Below are 21,337 nucleotides of genomic sequence, written 5' to 3' on the forward strand. Positions count from 1 at the left end.
ACACTCGCCAAACGTAATTTTATGCCCTTTGGAGAACTTTGCTAGTATTTCCCGATCTTTCTGTGACAGTTCTGCCTTGCCTGAATTCTCCAGCATTGTAATAAGCCTCTTTTCCAGCTTACTATTCTTTTCCATCTTCAATATCACTTTTGTTTTTTTGAAGCACATTTTAATGATGGTTTTTTCCTTTACCTCACAGTATTTATCTTCTAACATCTTCCTGATCTTTTCTTGCTGAAAATTGAACTCACTTAGTCCTTTTCGCTTTCTTTGGCAAACAGGATACAGTGGCAACTTACCATCAGTGAGTGTCTTCACATTGTTGTTACTTTTATCACTTTCTAGCTTATCAACACCGTCTAACTTAAATGAATTTGCAAGTCTTTTTCTACATACACGCACATTATCACTTTCTAGTTCCATAAAGTTAACCTCACCTTCCCCAGTGTCACTTATCTGCGTATCAGAGTCCACATTTCTCACATCAGTTTCTACAATTACAACATGATCATCATCAAATGCCATATTTTCAGTTCCAGACACATCCTCCATTGTGTCACTCTTAATTAGCTTTTCTTTTTCCTCACTACCTGTATCATTATATTTGATACAATGTTCGACCCCAGGAACAGTCCCATTGCCACCATATTCACTTGTGATGCAGATTTCATCTTTCTCTTTGCCTCGACGTTCAGCATTACCATTGGATTCTTCATTGGCAACACATTCGGTCTTTTCTTTCTTTCTGTCTGATTTTTCAACACCGCAAAGCTTTTCATCTTCAATTCTATTAGACTTTTCAAAACATTCTGTTCTTTCTTTTTCCTCACAATCAATCTCTACAACACATTCTCTCTTTCTCTCTTCGACTGTAATATTTTCATCAGAAGAATTAATCATTTTAAAGACATCACTGTTCTCTTCTACTTCCATCTTTACATCATTCAGAATTTCACTGTCTGTTTGAAGTGGTTTTATTTCTGAATCTTTTATTACAATATTTTCTACACTGAAAACCGAATTTTCATCATCATCTGATCTTGTTGTCCCAGATGATTCCATTATTAAAATCTATAACTATTAGCTATAAGCAAGAATTAGAATGATCAATTAAGTAATTCAAAGATCATAACATTTAAATACGTACAAAAAAAGCATATTGGCAGACAATACCTCATGTTACAAGCAACCATAATAACCACATTAACAATATTAACCAAAACATTCGTACAAAAAATGCACTCACTGAGCAAATATGAAACAACAGGAATGTTTAGAATTTAAAATTTCAATTACCGGTTTACACTCTAAAGAAACAGCAGAATAACCTCTTCTGTATAATAAAAGAACAAGCCAAAGTTTTGTCTCTTTGATGAATGACACACTTTGTATAGAAACCTAATCTTATTCGACAGGTTCGCTTTTCACAAGCGACAAATCCACATCAGTGTCATGTGATGGGATAGACTTGATAGAGTTTATCACAGGGGCTTTCACGCGCAAAACTGTCATCTTTTTAGGCATTCTATTTAAATGTTTAGTTCTGGGTGCTGTTTTCGGACGATCCCTGGGCGAGGATTTTCCAGCTGAGTTGAAAGGTTCTGGAATAACAGGGAGGTCCGAAATTGTGTTACGTGAAAATTGCCCTGAAAAAAAAAAAAATTTTAATTGGCAGTCAATATAGAATGTCTGTTTTTGTAAAAAGCTAATTAAGCTTATTGCAGATTTTTCAATGTAATAAGTTTATTCTCCAAAATTGTAAGTGTGATTTGCTGTTAAGGCTGGTTATTAATAAAAATAAGATTGATTTGGCGATCAAAATAATAAAATATAGGCTTTATAATGTCTCAATCTCACTCTCTAATCTCAATACAAATTGCTTGCACTAAACTGTCCATTATAACGATGACAATATGTAAGCATCTATGCAACAACAAACAACCATCTTGACACTGTGAAGAAAGAACATTCGCAACAATTCAAACAATAAGTCATTTACTTTGTTAGAAACCAGCAGCAGGGGTGCCAAAATCAACTGTCAGTATTGTCCCACAGCAAAAATGGAGAATTAACAAGAGGGCCATTATGGCGAATGAAAGGTCACATTGTCAAAAAGATGTAACCCATTGACCTTGCTTTTGATCCCACTTGACCCAGACTCACATATGGCCTTGATATTGATATTGTCAACATAAATGTTTGTCCTTCTTTCACCATGATGAGTTATAAAGGCTTGCTTCTAGAGCGGTCATATGGTAATTCTAAGATTTGACCTTGTGACCTACATGTAGTTCTTAGACAAACGTAACCCAAATTCATACTTAACATAGATATAGTTCAGACAATCATTCTGGCCAAGCTTAAGCAAGATTGAGTCGTAAATGGGGCCTTTAGAAAGGAAACAACATTTGACACATTTAAAACAAGGGCTGTTTGTAAAACATGCATGCCCCCCATATGGGCTGTCCGTTGTAGTGGCAGCCATTGTGTGAATACGATTTTTGTCACTGTGACCTTGACCTTTGACCTAGTGACCTGAAAATCAATAGGAGTCATCTGCGGGTCACGATCAATGTACCTATGAAGTGTCATGATCCTAGGCAAAAGTGTTCTTGAGTTATCATCCGAAAATCATTTTACTATTTCGGGTCACCATGACCTTGACCTTTGACCTTGTGACCTCAAAATCAATAGGGGTAATCTGCAAGTCATGATCAATCTACCTATGAAGTTTCATGATCCTCGGCGTATGTGTTCTTGAGTTATCATCCGAAAACCATTTTACTATTTTGGGTCACCGTGACCTTGACCTTTGACCTAGTGACCTCAAAATCAATAGGGGTCATCTGCGAGTCATGATCAATCTACCCATGAAGTTTCATGATCCTAGGCGTATGCGTTCTTGAGTTATCATCCAGAAACCATTTTACTATTTCAAATCACCGTGACCTTGACCTTTGACCTAGTGACCTCAAAATCAATAGGGGTCATCTGCAAGTCATGATCAATCTACCCATAAAGTTTCATGATCCTAGGCGTATGCGTTCTTGAGTTATCATTCAAAAACCATTTTACTATTTCTGGTCACCGTGACCTTGACCTTTGACCTAGTGACCTCAAAATCTATAGGGGTCATCTGCGAGTCATGATCAATGTACCTATGAAGTTTCATGATCCTAGGCCCAAGCGTTCTTGAGTTATCCTCTGACAACCACCTGGTGGACGGACCGACCGACAGACCGACCGACCGACATTAGCAAAGCAATATACCCCCTCTTCTTCGAAGGGGGGAATAAAAAGAGATACCAAACTCGATCCATGTCGGTCATTTTAATATTTGGAATACATGTTGCACATTTTAATGAAATCCCTCATTCCATTCCTCAGAAGATATAATAACAAAAAACTAAAACCTAGGTCAGATGAAGATGTTGGGACGAGTAGAATATTTGGAATTTTCTCAGAAAAGAAGAACTAAAAATAGACCAAAGTTTGCTAACTAATTGCTTTGCTTACATATTACAAATAGAGTTTTCAAAATCAGAAAATTGAATCAATGAGATTTCCCAACCTCTTTATCAGTGATTAATAGGTAGGTTACATTAAACTAAGAATTACAATATTACTAATGAGGTTACATTCAAGTATGTTTAAGGCATTAATAAGATGATTACATTCAACTATGGATAATTGATTAAGAAGAAGATAACATTGAACTATATTCGTTCACACTTACTCTGAGAGGAGACTTCAAACTTGTGGATGATTTTACAATGTCTGTTCATAGTCCCCTGGTGGCTGAATGTCTTCTGGCATATTGGGCACTCAAATGGTTGCTCTCCTGAAATTGGGCATGAAAGGTGTGTGCTTGTAATAAATTCCATCTTGTTTGGGAAAAACTGGGCTTAATGCATGTGCGCAAAGAGTCACCCCAGTCTGCACAGGCTAATCAAGGGCAACAATTTCCACTTTTATGGAATTTTAAGGGTCGTCTCAAATAGGCTGTAAGGACTGCACAGGCTATTCTAGGACGACACTTTACACACATGCATTAAGCCCAGTTTTCCCAGAACAATGCTAAATTTAGCATCATATCAAATAAGAGACCTATTTTTGTAGTCTTTTTACAGTGGCCATGACCTTTCGGATTTTGTAAACAAGAGGGCCAAGATGGCCCTAGTTCACTCACCTGAGAGGAGTCGGTTCATTCAATCTTTACCAAATGTAAAACTTGACTTAGATATTGTCCGGACAAACATCCTGGTCAAGTTTCATCATTATTGAACCAAAACTCTGGCAAATGGAGTGTTATTGTTTTTGTAAGATTTGACCTGGTTACCTATATTTTGAGTTGACCCCCCTTACCAAACATCAAACTTAATTGCTTACAACAATAAATATTATGACCAAGATTTATAAAATCTGAAACAAAATTGTGACCTCTAGAGTCTTTACAAGGATGTTGTATAATATAATGAAAATTTGGATAATCTAAGGGCAATAATTATGGCATTAATTATGTGATTTTGCTCATTATCAAACTTGACTGAGATCTTTCAGCAACTTTGATAAAGAATGCTTAAGAAATGTGAATGCTAAAGTGTTTACAAACCAAATGTGGACGGACAGACGGCTGACAAAGACTAATCCTTAAACCTCACCTGAGCAATCAGGTGAGCTTAAGTGTGTTTCACCGATCTGAGCAATTTTCCAACTTGTCAGAGAAATCAATAAAACCAATGTATTTACTGAGTTTCACGATGATTAGGCAAAAAAAGTGACTTCTGTAGTGTTCGATCACAAGGTTTCTCTCTAGTCACATAAGGAAAACTGCCCCACCCCCTTGCGGCCATGTTTTTTTTATCGATCGGGAACATTTGCCAACTCATCTGAGATATATATAAAACCAATCTTTTCACCAAGTTTCAAGATGTTTGGGCAAATAATGTGACTTCTAGAGTGTTCACAAGCTTTTTTTACTATATAAATATAAGAAAACTGCCCCCGCCCCAGCAGCCATGTTATTCAACTGACCGGAACCATTTTTGAACTCAACTCTCGTATCAAGGAAACAAATGTGTTTACCAAATTTCATGAAAATTGGGCAAAAAATGTGACTTCTAGAGTGTTCACATGTTTTCACTATAAACATATAGAGAAAAATGCCCCGCCCACTGGCGGCCATGTTTTTTCACCGACCTGGACCATTTTCGAACTCGTCCAAGATATCAATAAAACCAATGTTTTGACCAACTCTCATGATGATTGGGCAAAAATTGTGACTTCAAGAGTGTTTACAAGGTTTCTCTATAGCCAAATAAGGAAATCTGCCCCGCCCACTGGCGGCCATGTTTTTCAGCGGACCGGAACCACTTTTGAACTCAATGAACATATCATTAAGGCAAACATTTTGACCAAATTTCATGAAAATTGGGCCAAAAATGTGACTTCTAGAGTGTTCACATGTTTTCACTATATACATATAGAGAAAATTGTGACTTCTAGAGTGTTTACAAGGTTTCTCTATAGCCAAATAGGGAAAACTGCCACTATAAACATATAGAGAACAAGATGTGTTTGTGGAACACAATGTCCCCCTATATGACGTTTGACCTTAAAGGATGACCTTGACCTTGACCCTTCACCACTCAAAATGTGCAGCTCCATGAGATACACATGCATTTTAAATATAAAATTGCTAGCTTCAATATTGCAGAAGTGACATTACATGAGCAATTTTGACCCATATATTTGACCTTGAAGGATGACCTTGACCTTTCACCACTCAAAATGTGCAGCTCCATGAGATACACATGCATGCCAAATATCAAGTTGCTATCTTCAATATTGCAAAAGTATACATAAAATAAGCGATTTGGGCCACATATATTTGACCTCTGACCTTGAAGGATGACCTTGACCTTTCACCACTCAAAATGTGCAGCTCCATGAGATACACATGCATGCCAAATATCAAGTTGCTATCTTCAATATTGCAAAAGTACTCATAAAATGAGCGATTTTGGCCACATATATTTGACATCTGACCTTGAAGGATGACCTTGACCTTTCACCACTCAAAATGTGCAGCTCCATGAGATACACATGCATGCCAAATATCAAGTTGCTATCTTGAACATTGAAATACTGCAAAAGTGTACATTAAATGAGCGATTTTGACCCATATATTTGACCTTTGACCTTGAAGGATGACCTTAACCTTGACCTTTCACCACGCAAAATGTGCAGCTCCATGAGATACATGTGCATGCCAAATATCAAGTTGCTATCTTCAATATTGCAAAAGTTATTGCAAATGTTAAAGTTGGCGCAAACCAACCAACCAACAGACCAACCAACAGACCAACAGACAGGGCAAAAACAATATGTCCCCCACTACTATAGTGGGGGACATAAAAATGCCCTGCCCACTAGCGGCCATGTTTTTTCACCAATCTAAACCATTTTCGAACTCGTCCAAGATATCAAACAAGAGTTCCGCGGTCGGAGATGACCGCATTGAAGCCGGATTTTTTATTTAAATGACAGGAAAGTACCTTTCGTGTTTTTGTCAATGCAATACTTAAATTACTGAAATATTGTTCAAAGGTCAAAATGAAATGTAAGTACTTTTCAAGGCATGAGCAAACCTTGTGTTATGTTTTGAATGCATATAACAATTTTAACATTTTAACATTGAAGGTCACAGTGACCTTGACCTTCAAATGAATGACATTGAAATGAGCAGTGGTGATCTTCTAGTACTGGCCAACCTTTATGTCAAGTTTGAAGACTCTAGGTACAAGCATACCAAAGTTATAACATGGAATAAGAACTTTAACATTTTTACCTACCAAAGTTATAAGAACTTTAACATTTTTACATTCAAGGTCACAGTGACCTTGACCTTAGAATGAATGACCTTGAAATGACCAGTGGTCATCTAAGTGTGCTTGCAAACCTTTATGTCAAGTTTGAAGACTCTATGTCCAAGCATACCAAAGTTATAACAATTGTAACATTTTAACATTTAAGGTCACAGTGACCTTGACCTTCAAATGAATGACATTGAAATGACCAGTGGTCATCTTCTAGTACTGGCCAATCTTTATTTCAAGTTTGAAGACTCTAGGTACAAGCATACCAAAGTTATAACATGAAATAAGAACTTTAACATTTTTACATTCAAGGTCACAGTGACCTTGACCTTCAAATGAATGACCTTGAAATGTCCAGTGGTTACTTACTAGTTCTGGCCAACCTTCATGTCAAGTTTCAAGACTCTAGGTCCAAGCATACCAAAGTTATAACAACTTTAACATTTTTACATTCAAGGTCACAGTGACCTTGACCTTCAAATGAATGACCTTGAAATGTCCAGTGGTTACTTACTAGTTCTGGCCAACCTTCATGTCAAGTTTCAAGACTCTAGGTCCAAGCATACCAAAGTTATAACAACTTTAACATTTTTATATTGAAGGTCACAGTGACCTTCACCTTCAAATGAATGACCTTGAAATGACCAGTGGTCATCTGTTAATCCTGGCCAACCTTCATGTCAAGTTTGAAGACTCTAGGTCCAAGCATACCAAAGTTATACCATGAAATAAGAACTTTAACATTTTTACATTCAAGGTCACAGTGACCTTGACCTTCAAATGAATGACCTTGAAATGACCAGTGGTTACTAACTAGTTATGGCCAACCTTCATGTCAAGTTTCAAGACTCTAGGTCCAAGCATACCAAAGTTATAACAACTTTAACATTTTTTATATTGAAGGTCACAGTGACCTTGACCTTCAAATGAATGACCTTGAAATGACCAGTGGTCATCTGTTAATCCTGGCCAACCTTCATGTCAAGTTTGAAGACTCTAGGTCCAAGCATACCAAAGTTATACCATGAAATAAGAACTTTAACATTTTCGAGCACGCCGCCACCCCGCCCGCCCGCCCGCCCGACAACATCAATCTATAAGCCGAGATTTTTTCGAAAAAAATCCGGCTAAAAAACTAATGTTTTGACCAACTTTCATGATGATTGGGCAAAATTGTGACTTCTAGGGTGTTTACAAGGTTTCTTTATAGCCAGACAGGGAAAACTGCCCCGCCCACTGGCGGCCATGTTTTTCAACGGACCCAAAGCACTTTTGAACTCAACCAACATATCATTAAGGCAAACATTTCCACAAAGTTACATGAAGATTGGGCATGAAATGTGACTTCTACAGTGTTTACAAGGTTTTTCTATTTTTTTACCTAGTGACCTAGTTTTTGACCCGACATGACCCAGTTTCAAACTCGACCGAGATTTTATTGGGACAAAGCTTCTGACCAAGTTTCATGAAGATCGGACAAGAAATGTGGCCTCTAGAGTGTTTACGAACAAATGTTAACGGGCGGACGACGGACAAAGACCGGTCACAAAAGCTCACCTGAGCAACCAGGTGAGCTTAAAAAGTATGTTTATAATAACTGGTATGATCATTTCCAAACAAAATTCGTATTTTTCAATTCCTTTCACGATTTCTTTCACATTTGGTCCAAGGTTGTTGGAATGTTGAAAATAAGTGATATGATGCCAGACTTTGAAAATAACAATTAACCTTAAAATATTAAAGTATTCTTTTTAGGTAAAATAATTCACATTTAATCAAACAGCGACTTAATGCATGAATTTATTCAAAACATTTCACATGTTGTAATCAAATGGGGATAAACTGAAAACCAAAACAAGACATGTGCTTGTCAGAAACACAATGCCCCCTATTGCACCGCTTTGAAGCCATAAATTTGACCTTTGACCTTGAAGGATGACCTTGACCTTTCACCACTAAAATTTGCAGCTCCATGAGATACACATGCATGCCAAATATCAAGTTGCTATCTTCAATATTGCAAAAGATATGAAGAAGGTTAAAGTTTTGGTTAAAGTTTTTGATTATTATTTTTTTACCTTTGACCTTGAAGGATGACATTGACCTTGACCTTCCACCACTCAAAATGTGCAGCTCCATGAGATACACATGCATGCCAAATATCAAGTTGCTATCTTGAATATTGCAAAAGTTATGACCAAGGTTAAAGCACGCTCGCAAGCTTTAAATTTAATTTAATCGATTTAAATTGATTTGAAATAAAATTAGAAGAAAACAAATTACTTTTAAAATACCAGCACATTTTCTCTTTATTAACATAGCACCCATCAAAGTAACCTTCTAATTCAAAATTGGCTAAAATTTTCCATTTTATGGATTTAAACAAATATGTACATACCTATGATTAACTTAAATTTAACATCCATTTTAGAGTTGAGTTGCTTAAATTTATTTTTTTCTGCTGCTCTTTGGCAGTCTTAGCAGAAAGTGATACAATTCTTAATTAGAGTGCAAAACAATTCTATAGCTCCCAAGTTTATTTTCCTAGTACCAGCACCATTCCAAAGAAGTGAGGAAAATTCCCTGCATGTTAAATATTAATTCCCAAATTTGTGCCACAATATTCATATCCAAATTTGTGCAACAATAATTGAACCTTAGTATGGGAAAACAGGGTTTAATGCATGTGGAAAGTGTTTAGCTTGTGCAGTCTACACAGCCCTATCAGGGATGACACTTTCTGCTTTTCCCATAATAGTTTTTAAAAGAAGTCCCTTTTTAGCAAAATCCAGGGTTCGTTAAAGAAAATCCAGTTAAGGGAAGAAAAGTGATGTCAATTGTTTATCTGGGACTACACTTTACACACATGTGTTAAGCCCCGTTTTCCCAGTGCAAAGCTAAATTATTGTTGCACAAATTTGGCAATGAATATTGTGGCACAAATTTGGGAATTAATGTTTAAATACAAGGTATTGTCCTCACTTCTTTAGGAATGGTACCAGCACCAGTAAAAAATAAATAACAAGGGACAAAATTGTCACAAAACCAGGTTTTCATTGTGAAACAAAAATCTGATAAAGGGAGAAAACTCAAACTGAACTTTTGAAATGAACAAACAAAATTAATCCCCTTTGTTAGTTTGTTTTAAAAAAAAATCTATTTTTAGTCGCGGCGACCTTGACATTGGAGATATTGACTAGATTCTTTCGTGCGACACACCGTCCCATGATGGTGAGCAAATGTGCCAAAATCTCACAATGAATGACATAGTTTTGGCCAGGACAAGCTCATTTATGGCCATTTTTGACCTTTGAACTCAAAGTGTGACCTTGACCTTGGAGATATCGACGTAATTATTTCGCGCGACACACCGTCCAATGATGGTGAACAAATGTGCCAAATGATTTTAAAATCTGACAATGAACGACATAGTTATGGCCCGGACAAGCTTGTTCCGCCCGCCCGCCAGCCAGCCAGCCAGCCCGCCCGCATTCGCCAATCTAATAACCAGTTTTTTCCTTTGGAAAACCTGGTTAAAAATCCTAGCATTAGTTATGGTACTACATTTGTAATGTTATCACTTTCAGCAATCACTGCATTAAGCCCCCTTTCCCAAAGCAAGGTTTAATAATTTTCATGTAACCTACCAGTGTGCCTGCGATAGTGTTCCTTGAGGTGCCACTTGTTGGTTGCAGCGTAGTCACACAGCTCACACTGGAAAGGGCGGGGCTTAGTCTCAGCGTGTACGTTCTCGATGTGACGTCGCAGCACGTGGACCGAGGAGTAGATCTTCCCACACAGCTTGCACTCGCTCTGCAACTCTCCTGTGAACATTTGAGGCTTGTTCTGAGAAAACTGGGCTTAATACATGTGCCGCAGTCTGCACGGGCTAATCAGGGACGACGATTTCCGCCCAAACTTGATTTTCGGTAAGGAGGGACTTTCTTGAAACTTACAATGGCTGTGTTCGTGAAACACAATGCCCCCCCCCCTACTGCGCTGCTTTGAAGCCATATATTTGACCTTTAACCTTGAAGGATGACCTTGACCTTTCACCACTCAAAAAGTGCAGCTCCATGAGATATGCATGCATGCATGCAAAATATGGAATTGCTATCTTCAATATTGCAAAATTTGACCTTTGACCTTGAAGGCTGACCTTGACCATTCACCACCCCAAAAATGTGCAGCTCCTTGAGATACGCATGCATGCCAAATATAGATTTGATAACTTAAATATTGCAAATTTTGACCTTTGACCTTGAAGGATGAACTTGACCTTTCAACACTTAAAATGTGCAGCTCCATGAGATACACATGCATGCCAAATATCAAGTTGCTATCTTCAATACTGCAACATTTTGACCTTTGATCTTGAAGTATGACCATAACTTTGACCTTTCAATTTAAGAATTGCTATTATCAATATTGCAAAATTTGACCTTTACCTTCAAGGATGACCTTTACCTTTTTCCACTCAAAATGTGCAGCTCCATGAAACACACATGCGTGCCAAATACAGAGTTGCTATTTTCAATATTGAAATTTTTACATTTTTCCTTGACCTTTGACTTTGAAGGATGACCTTGACCTTTCAACACTTAAAATGTGCAGCTCCATGAGATATGCATGAATGCCAAATATTGAGTTACTATCTTCAATATTGCAAAATTTAACCTTTGACCTTGAAGGATTACCTTAACCTTTCACCACTCAAAATGTTCAGCTCCATGAGATACACACGCATGCCAAATATCAAGTTGATATCTTCAATATTGAAAAGTTATGGGCAATGTTAAAGTTTTGGATGGACGGACGGACTGACGAACAGACAGATGGACGGACTGACTGACGAACAGACAGACGGATGGACTGATGGACATTTAAAAAACTATATGCCACCCTTCAGGGGCATAAAAAAGTTATGGCGTATGTTAAAGTTTTCGGACAGATGGACAGATGCCATATATTTCGTCTACTGAATGTAATAACTAGGGTAACTGACATTTTGTGAATTGTTCAGGAAAGCATATTTTCAGACATTTTCCAAGATACAGTAAGAGCACTTACGTTATTTTTTGCACTCAAAATATGTCAGTGTTGAAATAATGGTAACTGCTCCTTTCTTAATTTGTTATTGTTTGAAAAAGACATATCAATTTGGAGTTTTGTTTCGTTTTTCAAGTGTTATTATAATACTAATCAGAAAATTTGAATACAGAAAAATGTTTATTATTTTAATGACACATTTTTTTGCTTCTTCTGAAAATTTATCAAAGTGTCAGTTACATTCATAAAATGACAAGTGTTTGTTATGTCAATTTTCGAAAATTTGATAAAAACATTATTTTTACCAAAAAGGTCGACTTAATATGTAAACAGTTGATGTATGTCACCTCAATAAACACAAAAATGGAAAAAAGTAAAAATGTTAAAAAATGTCAGTTACATGACTTATTACATTTAGTAGGCGATTTGACCTTTGACCTTGAAGGATGACCTTGACCTTCCACCTTTCAAAATGTGCAGCTCGATGAGATACACATGCATGCCAAAATATCAAGTTGCTATCTTCAATATTGAACAAGTTATGGCCAATGTTAAAGTTTTCAGACGAACGGACAGACGCCATATATTTGACATCTGACATTGAAGGATGACCTTGACCTTCACCTTTCATCACTCAAAATATTCAGCTCCATGAGATACACATGCATGCCAAATATCAAGTTCAATATCTTCAATATTTAAAAGTTATGGCCAATATTAAAGTTTTCGGACAGACAGACAGAGGCCATATATTTGACATTTGACCTTGAAGGATGACCTTGACCTTCACCTTTTACCACTTAGAATGTGCAGCTCCATGAGATGCACATGCATGCCAAATATCAAGTTGCTATGTTCAATATTGAAAAAGTTATGGCCATTAAAGTTTTCGGACAGACGGACGGACAGACTGACTGACGGGACAGTTCAACTGCTATATGTCACCCTAGCGGGGGCATAAAAATACCATAACAAGAAACTGTCGGAGACGGGTGATGCTCCCCAAAGATTTTTTTGTCACAATATTGCACTATATATTCAGATAAAAGGAAACTTCTTGAGGACACAGTAGTTGGGGGGACAAGAATAAATTTATATAAAATTTCAATGGGCCATAAGTCTGTAAAAAATCATCCGACCAGAACCCGCTGATAATATGCACATCTCCTCTTAGTAGAGAAGCTTCCTATAAAGTTTCATTGAATTCCGGTAATCAGATGCTGAGAAATAGCCCGGACAAGAATTGCACCATATGTACAGTTAATGGAAAATTTCAAAGGGCCATAACTCTGTAAAAAAATCATCTGACCAGAACCCGCTGATAATATGCAATTCTCGACTTGGTAGTGAGCTTCCCATAAACTTTCATTGAATTCCAGTCATTAGTTGCTGAGAAATAGCCCAGACAAGAATTGCACTATATGTACAGTTAATGGAAAATTTCAAAGGGCCATAACTCTGTGAAAAATCTTCCGACCAGAACCCACTGATAATATGCACATCTCCTCTTGGTAGTGAAGCTTCCCATAAAGTTTCATTGAATTGCTGTCATTAGTTGCTGAGAAATAGCCCGGACAAGAATTGCACTATATGTACAGTTTATGGAAAATTTCAAAGGGCCATAACTCTGTAAATAAAATCATCTGACCAGAACCCGCTGATAATATGCAATGCTCGACTTGGTAGTGAGCTTCCCATAAACTTTCATTGAATTCCATCATTAGTTGCTGAGAAATAGCCCAGACAAGAATTGCACTATATGTACAGTTAATGGAAAATTTTCAAAGGGCCATAACTCTGTGAAAAATCTTCCGACCAGAACCCACTGATAATATGCACATCTCCTCTTGGTAGTGAAGCTTCCCATAAAGTTTCATTGAATTGTGGTCATTAGTTGCTGAGAAATAGCCCAGACAAGAAGTGCACTATATGTACAGTTAATTGAAAATTTCAAAGGGCCATAACTCTGTGAAAAATCATCCGACCAGAACCCGCTGATAATAAGCACATCTCCTCTTGGTAGTGGAGCTTCCCATAAAGTTACATTGAATTCTGGTCATTAGTTGCTGAGAAATAGCCCGGACAAAAATTGTGCACGGACGGACACAAGGACGGACGGACAGACGAAGCGGCGACTATATGCTCCCCACCAAATTTTTTCGGGGAACATAAAAACGGAAAGTGTCGTCCCTAATTAGCCTGTGCGGACTGCACTGGCTTATCTGGGATGACACTTTACGCACATGCATTAAGCCCAGTTTCTCAAAACAAGGCTCATATAGTATAAAAAGTACAGTTAAGGCCAAAAGTATCATCCCTGATTAGCGCCTGCATACTACACAGGCTAATCTGGGATGACACTTTAATGACTTTATGCATGTGCATTAAGCCCAGTTTTCCCAGAGCGCTGTGAACCAACAAGTAGATCTTGCCACACACCTTTAACTCGCTCTGTAGCTCTCCTGGCAATGTACAGTTTGTGAAACACACAGTTCCCAACTGCATCATTGCACGGGGCCTCTTTTTCTTCCCCCAAACCAAAAGGCCCTTCACCCTACAGAAATTTCTTCAAAATCATGCATTTTTCTCTAATTTTTCAGTCTACCTCAGTATTTTTCATTCCACAAAGCCAGAAAATTGTGCCTTTTTTACCCGGAAAAAAGGCTTTGGCCCTTTCCCATAGGTTGATTTGGCCCTAGAAGGGGGGGGGGGGGGGGAACCTCCAATTGAGAATTTTAGTCTGTCATTTAGGCAAAATATTTACTTTTTAAAATTAAGAATTTAACACGCACTCACAACACTGCTATCATACCTGTATGCTTCTTGGTGTGAGACACCAGCTCACTGCCGGAGTGGAAGTGACTAAAGCAGATAGGGCACTGGTACTTGTTGCCACTGATATACAGGTACAAGGGCTCCTCGTCTCTCGATCTAGCGTGCTCACGAAAGAAATGATCTTTCAAGGTTTTCCGGGCTCTATAGAACTTCCCGCACTGTTCACAAACATACACCGGCTCTATGAGTCCTTCGCTTGTTAACGGGAATCCGTTCTCAGTTCGCACTACACCAGTCACGGGTTTTGGCAACGCTCCAACCTGGTTCAGTAAGTCTCTGGCGCGGCGACCGTTCAATTCAGTGGTCGCGTGAAACAAGGCCCGCTTTCCTTTGTCCGCGTATTTGACCTCTTCACACAATATGTCGGAATCTTTAAGAATTGTACTTATGTATTCGTTGATATTTTCTTCAAATGAGTCTACGCTGGTCTCACGCTTGACCCTCTCGATATCAATATCGTCTTCGATTCCTTCACCACTTGCTTTGATTTTCTTTTTAACTTCCCTATGTGTCCCGTCTTTTTTTATTTCACCTTCATCAATTTCAAGCTTAGACTCTGAGTCAGAGTTTTCTATGTCCACATCTTCCTGTTCATGAGATTCAGAACTGTCATCAATCTGAGGATCCTTGTCCTTAACTTCTTCTACAACTGAACTATCATTAATCTTAACTGGAGTTGACTCTACAGAATGATCACTTGCATCATTCAACTCTGCCTCAACGTCTGACACTTTTCTATGAACACGAATCTTATGCCTATTTAGATACCTCCTCAACTTAAAGCTTCTGTTACACAGTTCACATGTCACTGGACCAGAAGAATCCTCAGGTACATCGTTGTTATTTTCGGAATCAGAGACGCCAGTTTCGTGAAGATTATTGACACTGTCTTTAGGGGGCTGAACTGTTACATTTACAGGCTTTGTTGCCGGCTTTAAACTGTTTGGTACAAGAAGACTGACGTAGCTCTGTGTGGCTGGTACAGGAGCTTGAGAAGGTGCAAGAGTGAACCTGACAGGTTTGTCCTGGCTAAGTCCAGTGCGTGCTAGGATAGTACTCTGAGTCAACACCACTGTATTGGCTGCGGCTGGCTTGAGCTCACTACCTTGCTTAGACCCACGGACCAACAAATTGTTGCCAGATATCTGTGAATTAGTAACAATTAGGCCTGATGGTAATGATATCTGTATCCCAGATACAGCTTTACTGCTGTTTCCCCCTTCAGCAGGCCCGTTGGATGTTTTCTCTGTCAATGAAATACTTCCTGCACTGCTGCCACTTTTGTCCTTTTTGTTGCTTTTCACGGAGAAAGACTGGATTGGTTTATTGTTGCAGAAGATCACAATTTTAACATCATTGTTTTCATCCTCTGCAAGTTTACTTTCTAGCGTTGTAGAGAGAGCTTTAGTTAGCACAGAATAATCTATAAGACTTCTCTTTTTTTGTGCGGGTCCTAATATCCTTTTCTCTTGGTTGGCCCCGTTTTCTGCAGTGGGCTTCTGCTGAATATTCACAATGTTTGTAAAACTCACAGCCTTGTCTTCTGCCACGCACACTTTCTTAGCAGCAGGAGTATTTGCTGCTTCTTCGATTGTTTTTCGCTTTAAAACCTCAGTCAAGTTCTCGATTTTTCTGAATTTCTTATTCTCGTCCCGACTGGCATCAGAGAAATCTTTAGATTTCCCTTTACTAGGGAAGTTATAGATGAGGTCACATACGGAGGTGGAGTCTCCGTGAATGGCCGCCTCATAAATATTGTCCAGAACCTCCTCTGGGTCCGGGCTCACACTCCGCTCTGAAACAACATGTCCAAGAAAATGTTTTTTAGAAATTCAATGGAATTCTGAAATGTCTCAACTGAGATAGTCATTATCTGTTTTACATTCAACATGATACTCACAGATTTTTCCTAGACAAGTAACCAATATACAATTCAAAATAAAAACATAGCATGTTAGAATCCAAACAGTATTTTTAGCCTCCATCTGGGACAACAGAGATTTCAAAAAAATGCCTAGTTTCATCCTAGATTAGCCTTGGCTATGCCTAGTTCATCCTAGATTAGCCTTGGCTATGCCTAGTTTCATCCTAGATTAGCCTTGGCTATGCCTAGTTTCGTCCTAGATAAGCCTTGACTATGCCTAGTTTCATCCTAGATTAGCCTTGGCTATGCCTAGTTTCATCCTAGATTAGCCTTGGCTATGCCTAGTTTCATCCTAGATTAGCCTTGGCTATGCCTAGTTTCATCCTAGATTAGCCTTGGCTATGCCTAGTTTCATCCTAGATTAGCCTTGGCTATGCCTAGTTTCATCCTAGATTAGCCTTGACTATGCCTAGTTTCATCCTAGATTAGCCTTGGCTATGCCTAGTTTCATCCTAGATTAGCCTTGGCTATGCCTAGTTTCATCCTAGATTAGCCTTGGCTATGCCTAGTTTCATCCAAGATTAGCCTTGGCTATGCCTAGTTTCATCCTAGATTAGCCTTGGCTATGCCTAGTTTCATCCTAGATTAGCATTGGCTATGCCTAGTTTCATCCTAGATTAGCCTTGGCTATGCCTAGTTTCATCCTAGATTAGCCTTGGCTATGCCTAGTTTCATCCTAGATTAGCCTTGGCTATGCCTAGTTTCATCCTAGATTAGCCTTGACTATGCCTAGTTTCATCCTAGATTAGCCTTGGCTATGCCTAGTTTCATCCTAGATTAGCCTTGGCTATGCCTAGTTTCATCCTAGATTAGCCTTGGCTATGCCTAGTTTCATCCTAGATTAGCCTTGGCTATGCCTAGTTTCATCCTAGATTAGCCTTGACTATGCCTAGTTTCATCCTAGATTAGCCTTGGCAGTCTGCACAGGCTTATCACTGACCAGACTTTCAGTGTTAACACTTTACCACTTAGATACTATTTTGATATATTTGTAGTCCCATAGAGAGTTAAATTTAATTAAAGACCTTTCTTACTGTATTCAAGTTTTAAAGACTTCATTTCTAACTCTAAGATACGGTCACATGATGAGCAGCAAACAGCATAAAACTTGAACAGACTGCGAGTTACTGACAGGCTGTTCTGGTTTTATGCTGTTTGCACATAGCCATTTTCACTTTGCCTCTCAGTGGGAAAGGTTTCACTGAATTTTCCCTAAGAAGGGAGACTTTCTTTTAACAAAAATGCCATTAAAAGCAAAATACATGTATGTCGTCCTTGATTTGCCTGTGCACACTGCACAGGCTTATCTGGGACAACACTGAACACACATGCATTAAGCCCTGTTTTTTCAGAGTGAGCCTCAAATGTACCATTTTTGTTTTTAATGGCCTGTAGAAACCTTCTAGACTTTTTGCATGTCATGTTCTACATTATTAATTACCAAACTGTTGGAAAAATAAGTGCCAGCTGATGTACAAAATTTATATCATCGATCATATAGTTAATACCATATATTACATCATATCTACCAGGATATTTGGCGCCAACAATATATACTGTTTCCATTTTTCAAATCTGTTTGTCCCGTGAATAAACCTATTTCTGACAATAAATGTTTGAAAAGTTCCAAAGTTTACCTGGAAGGCAAGCAACAAATCATACCTTTAGAAGGTGAATTATTTGGAGAGAACTCAAACTCAATAAATTCTGAAGTGTCTTCTTCGTCTACTGCAGCATTCTACAAGTAGAAGCACACAAAAACCTTAAACTGAGCTGCATTAACCCTTTACATGCTGCAAAATTTGTTGTCTGTTAAAATGTCGTCTGCTGAATTTCTTAAATTAGCATTTTCTTCGATTTTTTTCAAAGAATACTATCAGAATAGCAAATAGTTTGGATCCTGATGAGACGCCACGTTCTGTGGCATCTCATCTGGATCCAATCTGTTTGCAAAGGCCTTCAAAAATTGGTTCCAGCACTGAAAGAGTTTTTAATGGGCTTTGGGATGTATAACTCCTAATTTTTCCCCTAGACTCTCTAAATTGAAGATAATAAAACTACAGTTTCTTTTTAAAATTAACTTCTAATGCTCATGAAACTGCAGAATTCTACGTTTAGACTCACACATAAACCTATAACATTGCTTTCTTTAAAGCACTCTCAATAACAGGTTTTTGTTACAAGACTTTGAAATGTCCAGAACTTTTACAATACTGAGAGAGTAGTTCCATCATGGTGAACATAATGAAAGACAAACAAGCTGTGCTCTTGGAAAAGGTGTATGCTGATCAGGACCAACACGGTCAGCTTTTCAGGGTCAGGGTCACGGTCAGGGATTTTTATTTATAAAAGGAAGTCTCTACTTAACAAAAATCCAGTCAAGGCGGAATGTGGCCTCCCTGATAAGCCTGTGCAAACTGCACAGGCAAATCTGGGACAATACTTGACACACACACAGAGTAAGGCTAAAAAATACAGTGTTATGTTTATGTTTACATTGCGTTTGTTTCAGGTAATAATTAACTGTTGTTGTTTTTTAAATACACTTTGTTTCAACTTACAAATGAATTTTGACATAAAGACAAAATTTACATAATTTAAGGACCATTCCACAATTTCTGCGATGATATAGCTTAAGAATGTAAATTCCTTATATGTCATTATTATTACATTTTTTTATTTATATAAAATAAATGTAAGATCAGTTGAAGACTGTTGGACTAAAAGAGGATGAACATGCAGCTTAAGTGTCCCTTGGCCGACTATTCAAGGGCCGAAATTCAAGAATTCTGGGAAATACAAAATTTAATGAAGCGATTAACATGGGCCAGTTGTCACAAGCATCTTTGGAAAACGCAGGGGATTTTTTAAAATTTATATGATTCATGAAATCTCTCACAAGTTAAAAGATTATTTATTGAAATTTGAAGTAAGTAAATATTGCTTAAATTACTTTATTTTCACCTTTTGTAAGCAGAAACAATGAAAGTTGCACATAAAATTTACCAGAAATTTCTTTATATTATCAGTCAAAATGTTCATAAGAAGTTTTGTGAATAGCTGCCCAAACCTTGTGGAAGAGAGTATAATTTTCTATTTTGAGGGTAAATATATAAAAACAAGAGGCCCATGAGGGCCTGAATCGCTCTACTGCTATAAACACTGTGCAAGTTTGGAAAGAATAAGGTGGAAACTGTGTACTTAATTGCGCAAACAAGGGAGAATTTTTCTCAAATTCAAGGGGAGATTATTGTGTACTTATTTCTTCGATACTGCTCATATTCAATATGGTTCAAGTCCTCATTGATATAAAGATACTGTGCAAATTTGGAAATAATTGGATGAAAACTGTGGAATTAATTGTGTAAACACGCGGGATTTCAATTTTTTTTCATATTCAAGGGGTAGTCATTCTGGACTTATTGCTTTGATATTGCTCTTTTTACAAAAGGGTTTGAGTCCTAATTGATACAAAGACACTGTGCAAGTTTGCCAAGAATTGGATAAAAATTATGGACTTTGTCACATAAAACAAAAGGGCCTGAAAGGCCCAAAGTCCCTCACCTGAGATAACAAGATATTATTGGGACAAATCTTCTGACCAAGTTTCACGAAGATCGGAAAATAAATGTGGCCTCTAGAGTGTTAACAAGGTTTTACTATAGCCATATAAGGAGAAATGCCTCGCCCTCTGGCAGCCATGTTTTTCAACCAACCGGCATCATTTTTGAACTCGTCCAAGATATTATCGGGATGAATCTTCTGGCCAAGTTTCATGAAGATCAGACAGTAAATGTGGCCTCTAGAGTGTTAACAAGATTTTACTATAGCTATATAAGGAAAAATGCCCTGCCCCTTGGAAGCCATTTTTTTCAAGCAAACATAATTATTTTTGAACTCATCCAAGTTGTAACCAATCTTCTGACTAAATGTCATGAAGATTGGACAATAATTGTGGCCTCTAGAGTGTTAACAAGGTTTTACTATAGCCATATATATATCCATATAAGGACAAATGCCCCGCCCCTGGTGGCCATGTTTTTAAAGCAACCAAAACCATTTTGGAACTCATCCAAGATCTCATTGGGACAAATCTTCTTACCAAGTTTCATGACGATCGGAAAATAAATGTGACCTCTAGAGTGTTAACAAGGTTTTACTATAGCCATATAAGGAAAATAGCCCCGCCCCCTTGGTGGCCATGATTATCAACCAACCGGCATCATTTTCGAACTCGTCCAAGATATCATTGGGATGAATCTTCTGACCAAGTTTTATGAGGATCGGACAATAAATGTGGCCTCTAAAGTGTTAACAAGATTTTACTATAGCTATATAAGGAAATATGCCTCGCCCCTTGGCAGCCATGTTTTTCAAGCAAACATAACAATTTTCGAACTCATCCAAGATATCATTGAAATCAATCTTCTGACCAAATTTCATGAAGATTGGACAATAAATGTGGCCTCTAGAGAGTGAAGAAGGCAAATGTTGACGTCGAACAACGAACGACGGACAACGGACAAAAGTCGATCACAAAAGCTCATGAGCACGTTGTGGTCAGGTGAGCTAAAAACTGAATTTTCATGTTTTTCTCAAATTCAAGGGGAGATAATTCTGGACTCATAACTCCGATTTTGCTCATTTTCAA

General features: G+C 37.9%; 1 protein-coding gene across 2 annotated transcripts in view; it reads right to left on the reverse strand.

Annotated features, from left to right (window-relative positions):
* Positions 1–1,391: 1,391 nt before the first annotated feature.
* The window catches only part of LOC127857016 (E3 ubiquitin-protein ligase ZFP91-like), a 35,679-nt gene continuing 15,733 nt past the window's right edge, over positions 1,392–21,337 (reverse strand). For both annotated transcript variants that reach the window (XM_052393272.1, XM_052393271.1), the window contains exons 3-7: positions 18,349–18,424; positions 14,740–16,557; positions 10,526–10,702; positions 3,737–3,841; positions 1,392–1,646 (exon numbers count right to left, since the gene is read on the reverse strand). In XM_052393272.1, the coding sequence (XP_052249232.1) occupies positions 1,405–1,646; positions 3,737–3,841; positions 10,526–10,702; positions 14,740–16,557; positions 18,349–18,424 (2,418 nt within the window). In that variant the 3' untranslated portion in view covers positions 1,392–1,404. The remainder of the gene's footprint in view (positions 1,647–3,736; positions 3,842–10,525; positions 10,703–14,739; positions 16,558–18,348; positions 18,425–21,337) is intronic.

The sequence above is a fragment of the Dreissena polymorpha genome, chromosome 14, assembly GCF_020536995.1.
Source record: "Dreissena polymorpha isolate Duluth1 chromosome 14, UMN_Dpol_1.0, whole genome shotgun sequence".
NCBI classification, from domain to species: domain Eukaryota; kingdom Metazoa; phylum Mollusca; class Bivalvia; order Myida; family Dreissenidae; genus Dreissena; species Dreissena polymorpha.